At 42.7% G+C, this 13,718-nt stretch overlaps 1 protein-coding gene across 2 annotated transcripts in view; it reads right to left on the bottom strand.

Annotated features, from left to right (window-relative positions):
• The window catches only part of CAPRIN1 (cell cycle associated protein 1), a 35,459-nt gene extending 22,821 nt beyond the window's left edge, over window positions 1-12,638 (bottom strand). Inside the window, exons 1-2 of one of the 2 annotated variants that reach the window (XM_003412289.4) lie at window positions 12,505-12,638; window positions 11,757-11,966 (exon numbers count right to left, since the gene is read on the bottom strand). In XM_003412289.4, the coding sequence (XP_003412337.1) occupies window positions 11,757-11,966 (210 nt within the window). In that variant the 5' untranslated portion in view covers window positions 12,505-12,638. Of the gene's footprint in view, window positions 1-6,248; window positions 10,706-11,756; window positions 11,967-12,504 lie in introns of those variants that run through there. The other variant, XM_064288309.1, reaches the window with a different exon arrangement.
• Window positions 12,639-13,718: the final 1,080 nt, after the last annotated feature.

Below are 13,718 nucleotides of genomic sequence, written 5' to 3' on the forward strand. Positions count from 1 at the left end.
CTGAGACTATGTTGGCATCTCCTACCTGGAGGGCAGATGAGAGGGCAGGGGGGTTAGAAGCTGGTGGAATGGACACGGAAAGAAGAGAGTGGAGGGAAGGAGCGGGCTGTCTCATTAGGGGCAGAGCAATTAGAAGTATATAGCAAGGTGTATATAAATTTTTATATGAGAGACTGACAAGATTTGTAAACTTTCACTTAAAGCGCTATAAAAATTTTTTAAAAAATAAAAAATTACATTTCCCAAAGATGGCTACATCTGTGGTCCCAAATTCTCTTCAACAATGTGACCTAGGCACTCCCCCCATTAAGAACTAGGCCAATTCCCCTGCCCTTGTATCTGTATGGGCTTACGATTTCTTCAATCAACAGTGTACAGTGGAACGGATGCAGTATGACTTCCAAGGCAGAGTCATGACAAGAACACATCTCTGCCTTGTTTGTTTCCTACTGAAACATAAGCACTGAGAGTTCACAGCCATCATATAAAGTCCAATTACCCTGAGGTAGCCATGCTGTGAGGAAGCAAAGTCACATGGAGAGGCCACATGTTGAAGAGCTCTGAGTAAGTGAGCCTTCGTCTTCCCAGCTGAGGCCCCAACCATCATGGAGCAGAAACCAAGCCCACTTTGTGCCCTGTCTGAACCCCTGACCCATGACAATCCTGTGTGCAACGGCACAAAACACTGCCTGGTGTCCATGGAATCTGAGCAGAGATCTGTTAGCCAAGTCCCCACACCAAGTATTATCAGCATCAGGTGGGAACTTGTTAAAAATGTAAATCCTAAGACCTACTGAAAGAGAAACTCTACAGGTGAAGCCCAGCAATTGGTGCTTTAACAACCACTCTGGGTGATTCTAATAATGCATAAGCTTGATCAACAATGATCAGATCAAATACACTGTGTCACGGATTGAATTATGCCTCCCAAAAAATGTGTGTATCAATTTGGTTGGGCCACGATTTCCAGTACTGTGTGGTACTGTCCTCCATTTTGTAATTGTAATTTTATGTTAAAGAGGATTAGTGTGGGACTGTAATATCCTTACTAAGGTCACATCCCTGGATCCAATGTAAAGGCAGTTTCCCTGGGGTGTGGCCTGCACCGGCTTTTATCCTGTAAGAGATAAAAGGAGATGAATGCAAGCAGAGAGTGGGGGGCCTCATACCAACAAGATAGCAGTGCTGGGAGCAGAGCGTGACCTTTGGACCCAGGGTCCCCCAGGGAAATGCTCCTAGTCCGGGAAAGGATCGATGAGAAGGCCAACAGAGAGAGAAAGCCTTCCTCTGGAACTGATGCCCGGAATTTGGACTCGTAGCCTACTAGACTGTGAGAGAATAAATTTCTCTTTGCTAAAGCCATCCAATTGTGGTATTTGTTATAGCAGCACTAGATGACTAAGACACATTGTAATGCCCTTATCATAAGGAGTCTAGTAAAACCTGAAAATAAGAAATTATTCTGAATCAAACATCTGATAAAAAATTTTTGGCCTTAAAACTATTACATGGCAGCCTCAATTTGGAAATAAGCTGTCTAAAGGTTTAGCTTTAAACAAGTCAGAAAACTTGTCGAATGGTAGTTTGGTTTCTAGACCAACTTGTAAGTCTACTTAACCTAGTAACTTTAAGGAAAAGCAAAGATCTATTTATGACCTGAACACTCTCTAGGATGCTGTTAGGAAAACAGCAACTTTTTTCCAGGAGGGAAAGGTGACCACCGCTCATTCATCAATACTTTTTGTTAAGTCTTGCATGGTGGGCTGAAGCCTCAGAAGTTTAGAGTGTTTTACTAGTAAACTCAATGAATGCCAAAATTTGTACTAGAACCTGAAAGTCTCTTAGGACAATAAATCGATCTAATTTTCTACTTTTCAAAACAAAGGTACCTTGCCATAGCTTGCAATCCCAGCTCACTCCTGAGTAGTATTTCACGATAAGGAAAAGGATATGGTACCCACATTTGATCTCAATCTCTGAAAAAGTTGTTGTCAGGTGCCCTCAAGTCGGTTCCAACTCACAGCAACCCTATGAACAACAGAACAAAACATTGCCTGATCCTGCGCCATCCTCACAATCACAGTTATACTTGAGCCCATGGTTGCAGCTACTGTGTCAATCTATCTCGTTGAAGGTCTTCCTTTCTTTTTTGCTGACCCTCTACTTCACCAGGCATGTTGTCCTTCTCCAGGGACTGATCCCTCCTCTGAAACAATATTATCAAAGTGGCTTCATCCCTATTGTCATATTCTATTCAAATCTGCTCCCGCAAGTCGATTCCAACTCACAGCAACCCTACAGGACAGAGTAGAACTGCCCCATAGAGTTTCCAAGGCTGTAAATCCTTAGGGAAGTAGGCTGCCACATCTTTCTCCAGCACAGCAGCTGGTGGGTTCAAACCACCAACCATTTGGTTACCAGTTGAGTGCTTAAACACTGTGTTACCAGGGCTCCTTAAATTAAGAAAATTATCCATTTGCAGATAAAATTTGCAAGATGAACTAAGTCAATATATTAAAAAAGACTTGCTTATCTCACTGACTCATCTAACATTAACAAATGGGAGGAAAAGGGATCCAGACAGTTTTGTTCTTCCCTTACTTATCACATAGTTCTTCTTTAAACTAACATATATACCCAAAACCAAACCCACTGCTGTCAAGTCGATTCTGACTCACAATGAACTTATAGGACAGAGTAGAACTTCCCCATAGGGTTTCCAAGGTTGTAAATTTTTACGGAAGTAGACTGCCTCATCTTTCTCCCCACTGCTGGGTTCAAACCACCAACCTTTTGGTTACCAGCCAAGTGCTTTAATCACTGCACCACCAGGGCTCCTTTCTACTACCTTGAAACTCAAGGTAGGGCCTCTTTTTCTACTACTAAGCATCCTAAGGTATATAGTAAAAACCCACTTATACCCCCATTCGTCAGCAAGATGAAAATCAGGCCATTTCTCTGAAGGGGAACCAGGGGTAGAGGTTTAAGTGACTGTACCTGTTGTTGCCGCATGCCACTGAGTCGATTCCAACTCCTAGTGACCCTATAGGACAGAGTAGAAATGCCCTATAGGGTTTCCTAGGCTGTAACCTTTACAGGATCAGATGGCCAAATCTTTTCTCCTGCAGAGCCACTGGTGGGTTTGAGTCATTGACCTTTTGGTTAGCAACCAAGTACTTACTCGCTGCACCACCAGGCTCCTTTACCTAGTAGATGTCCAAAGACTAGTCATGTGGCACTGGGAAAAAATTACCCCAAGAAGCATTGTCCAGTCCCACTCTTGCAGCTCTATCTCCTGTTCCTTTGTTGCTTATAATTGACAGTACTCACTATGTGACATGCAAATCTAAACTACCAGATAGCCAGCCCTACTACACACCTGTCTCCCTAACAATACGTTAGAGTCCTACCATTGCTACATTTCATTTCTGCCTCTGTTTTCCTCCCTCCAAAGTATTATCATGCTGCTGAATCACAGTACATCTAGGTTTTCCATTCTTCCCAGATTCTTTCATCACCACCAAAGCTGCTTTATCGAAATGTGCAGCACTATGAGAAACCCCTGGTGGCGTCCTGGTTAAGACGTATGGCTGCTAACCAAAAGGTGAGCAGTTCAAATCCACCAGGTGCTCCTTGGAAACTCTATGGGGCAGTTCTGCTCTGTCCTATAGGGTTGCTGAGTCAGAATCGATGGCATTTGGTAAGGTTTAGTTAGGAGTACTGAAAATCTACAGAAAGACAAATGAGAGGCCTCTTTTCCTCTCAACTTCCCATCTCTTCAGTGGTCTTTCTAGGTATTATTTCAAGTTCCTTATCTCTACATTCCCCACTCTTCACCCAAAAACATCAGTTGCAACTTTGGCAGCTGTCTCCGATTCACCCCAGACAGTTCAACTGAGAATCAAAAGCTAGTAAAAATCACAGAAGACAGTAAAGGTAATCAGCAAAAATTTTACAATTGAGTACAGTCCATAAATGATCCATAACTGCTACCTTGAGATACAGGAAGCATGCTCATATATAGCAAAGTCTATCTTGTTCACAAAACAAAATATGTATTAAACAACGGGGACGGAGGGGGTGTTACCCTAACATCAAGAACCTAAGAGTTGTCCAACAATGAAACAGTCTTTCACTGAGAAATGAACATCCTACCAGGTCCTAGAAAACGAGTTACAGCAGAAACTGAACACCTGGCAGGAATGCTGGATTTATGAATGCTAATGGTAAAAGTTGGAGAGACTCATTAACAACCTGAGATATGCAAACAACACAACCTTACTTGGAGCACTTACCGATGAAAATCAAAGACTATGGCCTTCAGTATGGATTATACCTCAACATAAAGAAAACAAAAACCTTCACAATTGGACCAATAAGCAACATCACTGACAACAACAAACAAAATATTAACGTCGTCAAAGATTTCATTTTACTTAGATCCACAATCAACACCCAAGCAAGCAGCAGTCGAGCAATCAAATGACGTACTGCAACGGGCAAATGTGCTGCAAAAGACTTTTCTAAAGTGTTCAGAAGCAAAGATGTCACTTTGAGAACTAAGGTGCACCTGACCCAAGCCACATTTTCAACTGCCTCATATGCATACAAAAGCTAGAAAATGAATTAGGAAGATTAAAAAACTGATGCCTTTGCGTTACGGTGTTAGTGAGGAATACTGAGGATACCATGGACTGCCAGAGGAAAGAACAAGTCTGTCTCGGAAAAAGTACAACCACAGTGCTCCTTTTAAGACTCTGGACTTCATCTCACATACTTTGGACACGTTATCAGGAGGGACTAGTCCCTGGAGGAGTACATCATGCTTGGTAAGGTAGCAGGTCAGCGAAAAAGAGGAAAACCTTCAACGAGATGGACTAACACAGTGGCTGCAACAAAGAGCTCAAACACAGCAATGGCTGGGAGCATGGCGCAGGACTAGGCACTGTTTCTTCTGTTATACATAGATAGGGTCACTATGAGTTAAAAACTACTCGACTGCGCCTAACAATAGTAAAAGGGCGTTTAGTTAGACGTTATCTAAGGTTCTATTATAAAGTAATTTTGAAGCAGGAAGTAATCAGGAGTTTAACTTGACAAAACTTTTGTCCAATTAAAAAAAAAAAAGATAAACTATAGAAGTCCCTATTGCGTCACACGCTTAAATTATGCAGTTATCAATGAACGAATGGAAGCAACTGACTCAACTAGAAAGAGTCCTAGCACCACCTACTTTGAATTATATTCTTAAAAAGTCTAAAGCTTGTTGTATTTAAAAAAAAAAAAATTCAAATGATCATAGATAATCTTAAAAAACCCAAAACCCGTTGCTGTCGAGTTGATTTCAACTCACAGCGACCCTATAGGACAGAGTAGAACTGCCCTGTAGGGTTTCCAAGAAGCAACTTCGTGGATTCAAACTGCCGATCTCTTGGTTAGCAGCAGTAGCTCTTAACCACTACACCACCAAGGGTTTCCCATAATCTTAAAGGGTGTCTTAAATCATTAGTTGCTTAACCAGCCTACTCCTTAGGATGGGTCCTGTACAATGGTACGCTGCCTTAGGAATTCAATGTAAGAAGGCATAGGACGTAATTTAAAATGGAAACCAATAGGTTTTTTTCAAATGGTTAATGTATGTTTTAGTTGTTTGTTTATTTAACAGTATTAGTTGAGGGAAATGCAATTAAATTTCTAATAATTTACAACTGGTCTAATACCAAGAACTATGTCCTCCTTCCTAACAAGTGCTAACTCTTCAGAAATCTTGCTTATACTACACAAATTTTAAAACAAGAGTATTGCACTTGCCCATTCATCAACTTTATTTACTTCAAAAAAGTAACATTTCAAGTAACAAAGTTCCCCCCCTCATGGGGGGAACTTTAGGGTTCTGTTGTGAGGTTACAAACATATCTATGTAAAATATTTATCTAGCATACACCATGTGCGAGGCACAACAGAGTGATCTTACTAACAGTCCTTGCCCTCAAGGAGTTTACCACCAATTTAGAAAAACGCAGATAAGAACATAAGGCAATACATGAACCATCGACTACATCAACCTGAGACCAGAAGAACTAGATGGTGCCCAGCTACAACCCATGACTGCCCTGACAGGGAACACAACAGAGAACGCCTGTGGGAGCAGGAGAGCAGTGGGATGCAGACCCCAAATTCTCGTAAGAAGACCAGACTTAATGGTCTGACTGAGACTGGAAGGACCCCTGTGATCATGGCCCCCAGACCTTCTGTTGCCCCAAGACAGGAACCATTCCCGAAGCCAACTCTTCAGACACGGATTAGACTGGACAGTGGGCTGGAGAGGGATGCTGGTGAGGAGTGAGCTTCTTGGATCAGGTGGACAATTGAGACTATGTTGGCATCTCCTGCCTGGAAGGGAGATGAGAGGGTGCAGGGGTTAGAAGCTGGCGAAAAGGACATGAAAAGAGAGAGTAGAAGGAGACAGTAGGCTGTCTCATTAGGGGGAGAGTAACTGGGAGTGTGAAGCAAGGTATACATGGGTTTTTGTGTGAGAGACTGACTTGATTTGTAAACTTTCACTTAAAGTACAATAAAAATTACTTAAAATAAAAAAAAGAACATAAGGCAATACAAAAATGTCAATAGGTACTGACAATAGATAATTCACGAAGTTAGAGGAAGCAGACACTAGTTGAGTATGGTCAATAAACAGTCTTTTCCTTTCCTCGGAAGTGTGAATTTTTAACTCTGCCCTGCGAAGTCTCTTTCACCCATGTTTTTACACTCATTTTATCCAACAGCAGCACTAGTATAGCTAGTGGGAGAAACAAGAAATGAGCTGAAGTCAAGAAATTTACAGATCCCGCTTTAGCTGAATTTCTCTTTTGCTACTCCCCTCATTCTCTATTGCATTCATACCATTGATTTCCCCCAGAAAAAAAAAATCAATTACTGAAAAATATCCAGGAGTTTGGAATACAAAAATGAAGATGGAAAGTCTGTCACACCTCCTCCTTTTCTCTACTAGTAATGCTCTTCCCAAATTTTTCTGGCTTATGGCGTACTAAACTTTCGTAGAAACTAGCATATGTGCATTTGGGGCTTACCTAAGCATAAAAAAAACCTTCAGAGTTTAAACTTAAAAAGTTCATTTCATTACAATACGATGTCCCAAAGACACCTGATAGAATAGGACTTTACCTGTACTGCTACTCTTAGGACCATAACCTGGACAGCCCTCAAACACAAAGTAACAATGAGACATTGCTAACAATCTAATACGGAAAAATTGAAAACCGTTTTCTTTTGCATTCAGCTTTTTAAAATAGAGAAATTAAAAATTAAGGGTCTGAAGCAAAAGATTTAACTTGGTTCTACATGATCAGCTTAAATATGAAAAATTACATTCACGTTGCAGAGCATTAAAAATTCTAATTATTCCCATAAAACATTACAAGAGACCTTGGATATCACCCATTCTACCCGCTTCATTATTACATGAGCATATCAATTTTCTCTTCTGGAAAATGAACTCACTTAATTCTAAGATACTTTTAAGCTCTTAAAAATCTTGGATTCTTTAACAGTATGGTAATAAAATTAAGGCTGTGATAATATTGCTATATTTAACGCTGAATAAATAAAAATATTTATTTTTTAAAAAAGATGAAACATACTAATCTTACTTTTAGCTAGCCTTAAATATAAACTAAGAAACTTATAAAATTATGGCAAACTGTATGCTTATCTGTGAATCATACAAAGCGCATTCTAATTCAAATATCTACCAAATAGGAAGCATATAAATAATTATAATTTGCCCAATTTAAACAATGCACTGATTTTAATATTCAGGATTCTATTCTCACCTCAGAAAAAAGTACCCAGATTATCTCATAAGAGAACTGTTAATTTACACAATTCACAACTTTTCCTTGTTAAATTCAGATTTTAAATACTCCCCGTCATACACACACACAAAGCAGAGGAAAACAGATTAAGCGTTATAGCTTTTTTCCCCATGACAAGGTGAATACTGAACAAAATAATCTTGTCCTCTGCAATGCAGAGGAATAGTCCTTGCAACCAATGGAAAAGCTAACACACCAGAAATCCTAAATGCCAAGAAAAACTTCAAATGCTAGCCCAAGAAAAGATTTACTTTTATAAAATAGTTAAGAATGTTTTTATTTCTTAACTCTTAACACCAAAATACTGCAATGAAAATTCTAAGCAAGGTACACTGCAAAGCTCTGGAAAGAACAAATGTTATCCTCTCTCACAACTACTGCATCCTTTTTCAGAATGTTAAGTGAAAGATATATACAACATAAAAAATAGAGACTTCAGGGAATAGTATGAAAAGTACTATATTTTGGCTATCAGTTCTGGTCACATATTGGTTACAAAGCTGTCAGGCTGTTTTGCCTTGAGCAAGAGAACACTGGTTAATCTTTTACCTACCAAAGTCGCTAGAGTCTAAATCTACAGTATTTATACAAAGAACACAGCAATTTTAAAAACATCTTTTATTCTGCATCAAAACTGACTGTATCTTACAATATGAAATATATTCTCCAGTTTTCAAACATCATCTTGCATAGCCTAGAATCCAGTTCTATACAAACTAATAAAGACAAACTAGGCAGTTAATCACTCAACTCAGTATTTGTACTTTTAGTCAGAGTTAAAAGATTTGTAAATGGAGTTTTACACTTGACTATCTTTATTATAACTGCATTTCTCTTCGCTAAGCACTCATGTTGTCTTTATAAGCACAAACTTCAAAAAACCACCAAGCCACTTACTTGCATTACATAATACGATCATATTTCAACGTTAAGCATATTCATTCTCACTGACCAAACGCTTAGCTTTCCTCTAGCAGCTCAAATTATGACAAAATTAACAACTTTAAAAAATAAAACACAATAAAATTGTTTCAATTCTTTATGTCTTAATATAAGTGATACTACATATCTACTATTAATTTTTGGCAAGATACTTGATTTTAGAATCTGTGGAAAAGGCATTTTGGTCCAGAAGGCTCCAATACGATCAGGTCAAGACTGAAATACAGCTCAAATATAAGACTTCAGGAACAGGAAATCCAGTGGTAAACTGCACCTTACTTTACTCCATTCATGTTTCTAAAAAGGTTCAAACCTGATTTGTAAAGCAAATTTTAGGCGCATTAGAAATGCTCACTCACTGCTGAAAAATGAATCAAAGCTAAATCCTTTCACACAGTAAATCATCTAGATACTGAAAAAAGTTCAACTTAAACTAGAAACCAGATGTGCTTAATTTAGGAAAATACAAATACCCTGAGTTTCTCAAGAAGTAAAATGTATCATTCGAATAACACAGGTCACAACATTAGTACAGCCAACCCATTTTAACAAGTAGGTAGCTTAGTCTCCGGCTTATCAAAAAACCTCACTTAACTGTGACTTGACCTTTTCCCTGATGTCTAACACCCAAAATAGAGAAGGCAGAAATAAAGATATAAAATACATTTGTTACTTTGTGCAATTTGTTAAATCTTCTTCAGTCTATAATCTGTGTAATAATAAGTCCATTAGTCTCCCCTCAATATGAGTGGTACAGGTGCCAATGTACAGTAATACACACATAAATGTGAGTGAACTGTCATGGTTCAGGCCCTCATGAGGCTTATAAACTTACTTCTATTTTTTCCAATACACTTCAACACTGGAATCTAAGAGTATCTCACAATTAGATTAGCTGTGTATCAATATCTGACTTTATCTTAGCCCTTATGAAGTATTAGTTTCCAATCATTAAAATATGCCTGTATTAAAATGTCTACATTTAAATATGACATCATTCATATTTATTTTCTGATTCCTATCCTAGACAAAAATGGAGTTTTCCTAGAAATTCTGAAAATTAAAGTATTTAAACATCAACCAGTTTGACAGCACTGTTTAGTGTTAAAGAAATTTTAAATACCCACGTTAGTCTCAATTCCAAACAGGGTAAGCAAAAACTGAATCACGTGGCACTCAGAAGACACTGGCATTGGGCATGCTTATTCTATTCTATATCTGAATATAGCTACCTTACATCCGAAATACTTCTGTCAATTTACTGATATTAATAAATTACCCCAATCACTTAAAACAAAACATTATTGTTTATTAATACAAAGGATTGGAAAAATTGAGAAATCTCCTAATTAGTCCATCTCTCAATTTCAAATAGTCCAAGAAATTCAATTAAAATTCCCTATGTTCAATACTGAAGGTGAAACTGATAAGTATCAAATCTAAATGTTTGTTTCAAAACTCTTCAAAAATGTACATCAGTAAATAAGCAATTACAGCCATTAAGGCCTAAATATCACCAGTTATCTCCAACTTATTTCCCACAAACCAAATTTTAGTCCAAAAGTCACTATCTCAACATCTTAAATACCACTATTAAGTGGCTAGCTAAGTATTTTAAGATTTGATTTCTGCAAAATTCAAGATGTTAAACAATAAACAAACATGTACTAGGGGCAGACAAGCAGAAGTTATCCCACCAAAGTTACATTTTTTAAGGTAAAAGGCAAAAGTTAACATAATATTCAGACATAATCACTTCATATTTTGTGCTATCGGTTTGTTCACTTCCCACCTTCAAACTTGCTCAAGGCTGAATTATTCCCTCGGCCCAGGGCCTTTATACACACACACGTACGTCTCAGAGATGGTACACTGTCTTGTGCTGAAAGCGTGGAACAAAAGACCGACTTCAAGATTTATCTTACCGTGTGTCCTAGAACGACTGACTATTGAATCCAAAAACGTTGTGGGTGTGGCTCGATGGGGGGGGGGGTCCGAGGGAGGCCTTCGGGGCGGCTGCCTGGCCTCAGCCCTCCCCCCTCTGCTTTCGCTTTGTGCTCACAATGCAGCTCCTGTAAAGCGCTTCCCTCTCCCCGCAGCCGCCGCCATGTTAGACGCTCTCTCCATGTGCCCAGAGACCTAGCGATCGCCTCAGTCTAACCCCGACCCTCCCCACCGAGTCTCAATCTTTGCAGTCTCCCCTCACCCCATTTTAAAATCCCCTAGGAACAAAAAAAAAAAAATCACTGCAGAAATTCACCTCGAGTTCGCGTGGGGCGAAAGGTTCAGAGGGCACCCAGACAATTGAAACAAAGACAGAAACGTAGAGAAACCCCTGAGACTGGAGGTAGGAACAGCAAACAAACCCACTCAAAATGAGCCTACGGGAACAGCAATTCTAGTTTAAGGTTCTAAATACACTGCACTCTCAGGGAAGAAGGGACACTGAGTAAGCGGAGTGGCCAGACCCCACGGCCGACAGCACAGGCCCTCCCCGCCCCCCCTCCCCACGAGGCAGTCGGTTGGGCCCGGAGCCCCCCACCCAGGCCTCTTCACTCCTCCCGCTGGCCTCGCTAACGGACACAAGGAAACACCCAGTTAAGTCCTAGTTACACGCCCCCACCCATAACCATCCCACTCCCAAAGACCAGAAAGCTGGACCCACAGCAGGATGAGCAATCGAGGCCTAGGGGGCACCGCCGCCTCCGGGTCAGGTGACAAGCACCTCCTCTAAGACCCGTTTTCTGGGCACGAAACTGTTTACGGTGGTTACGGTGGGGAGGAAGGCGAGTGTAAGGGAACAGAGTGCTAGCGATGGGAAGAAGTGAAAGCTACCGCGATCTGGGTGGGCCCTGCCCGCTGGAGGAAGCGCCGAAGCCGGCCCGCATCGAACCCTCCCTTCCCCGCTAACTCTGGCACCTTTTTCTTCTCCAAGTTCCGGAGTTTCTTGTCGATCACCCCGAGAATCTGCTTCATGGCCTCGGTCTGGACAGCGCCGGTGCCGCTTACGGGGTGCTGAGACGCCGGCGCCGCTGCCCCGGCCCCTGCCTCGCTCCCGGAGGAACCCGACGGGAGTGGCGGTCCGGACGACTTGCTGCCGCTTCCGCTGTGGCTGGTGGCCGAAGGCATCTTTAGACCGTGAGAGAAGAAAAAGCGGGAGGAAAGAAAAGAGCGGCGAGTCAGGAGACGGACGGGGCGAGACGCGGGACAAAACGCGCAGCGGGCGGGAGGCTGCGCGAGCGGGTGGGGGAGGGGGCGGCGCGCGCCGCGAGGGCAGGAAGAGCCGGCGAGCGCGCGCGCGACCCGCCAGCCGGGCGCCCCGGGCCGCGCGCCGCCCCCTCCCCCCGCCGCCGCCAGGTGGGCCTGCCCGCCCGGGGCCACCGAGGCTCGCGCCGGGGGCGGGGCCTGGCGGCGCTAGCTGCCAACGGTCAGTGCAACGGTCCCCGCCGGAGCGGGCCGGGGACTCGTCGCCTTCTGAGAAAGGGAGGCAAGGGAAAGGTAGGGGCTAAGAGGCTGAGAAGGTGCGGAGAAAGCACTGGAAATGGCCGGGGGAGGGGAGACTTGGGGAGCAAGCCCCTCGCGAAGCTCCAGTCGATCCTGAGGTAAAGGACACTCAGGCGCAGCGGCCCTCTTCCGTTTCAGCGCTTCGTCCTGGGGTGGCGCTCACCGTGCGCGAGCAGAAGCCGCTGGAGTTCCCGAGTGGGCGGCTGAGGGGGCAAGGGTGGCGGTGCGTTCTGGGCAGTGTTGTGCGCTCCGTGGGCGTAGGCCGCTTCGCCCTGTCCCCGCTGCACCGAGAGCCGCTGCTAGTGAGGCGGAGAGCCGGGAGCGGGAGGGACTTAGCCAGCCTTCTGAGGCGGAGGGGGCGGGAGAAGCAGCTGGCGGGGGCCTTCGCGGCCGCTTGGGCTGCCCGACCCGAACGCCTGTCTGGCGGGGCCCGCCCGGTTTCCTCCCTGCCGGGCCCAAGCCCCTGCCCTGGTGGGCTGCAACTTCTCGCTGGTCAGGACGGCCCCGGGGAGGCTGATGGAGCGGCATCTCGATTTTTTAGCGAAAACGAAGCTAGGGTCCTTCAGGCGAAGTCGCTTGACGCCCAAACGGGGACAATAGGTGTCAAGCAGCTGGATCTGGAGTTGGCGACTGCCCTGTGAAGCGCCCTTATTTTGGGGGGGAGGGGGCAAAGATTTCTGCAAGTAAGGGGTGCGTGGGGTGGGTGGTGCAGTCTCAGCCTCTAGAATTCCTTCTGTATGCAGAGCAAGCAAACTCCCACACCCCAAAAGATCTTTTGAGAATAGACCTAACTCGCCGCTCCCCCACAAAACAATCACAGTAGAAGAAGCTGGTATAAACATGATTGGTGACTTTTGTAAAGTCTTAAAACTTCAGGCTCATTAAAAATAATATTCAGCCACCCTAAGATGATATTTGTCCAATAACAACAATAACAACAACAAAAAAAAACCATTGTTCTGACCCTGTAGGACCGAGTAGAACTGCCCCCCATAGGGGTTCCAAGTCTGTAAATGTTTACAGAAGCTGACTGCCCCATTTTTCTCCCACATTCATCTGATAGGCCTGATTATTACCAATTACTGGCTTTTTTTTCCCTTTTGTTTTAGATTTACCCAAAACATGTGAGAGTGTTGAATGAAATATGTAGGTGCAGGTATATGTAGATACATAGACATAAATATTTTTTTCTCCATGAGAATTATTCCAGCCTTGTAATTAACCTATAGTGGGGTATGGACCCCAGAGCAGAAAAGGAGAAACCAAGTGTAGGAAGAAAATGTAGTAAAAGATAATTAGTGGAAAATTCAGCAACATAATATTGTCTGACAAGAGTAAATGACCAATTTATAATGTAAATTCCATGAAAAGGTTTTT

This window comes from Loxodonta africana, chromosome 7 (assembly GCF_030014295.1).
Source record: "Loxodonta africana isolate mLoxAfr1 chromosome 7, mLoxAfr1.hap2, whole genome shotgun sequence".
NCBI lineage: Eukaryota > Metazoa > Chordata > Mammalia > Proboscidea > Elephantidae > Loxodonta > Loxodonta africana.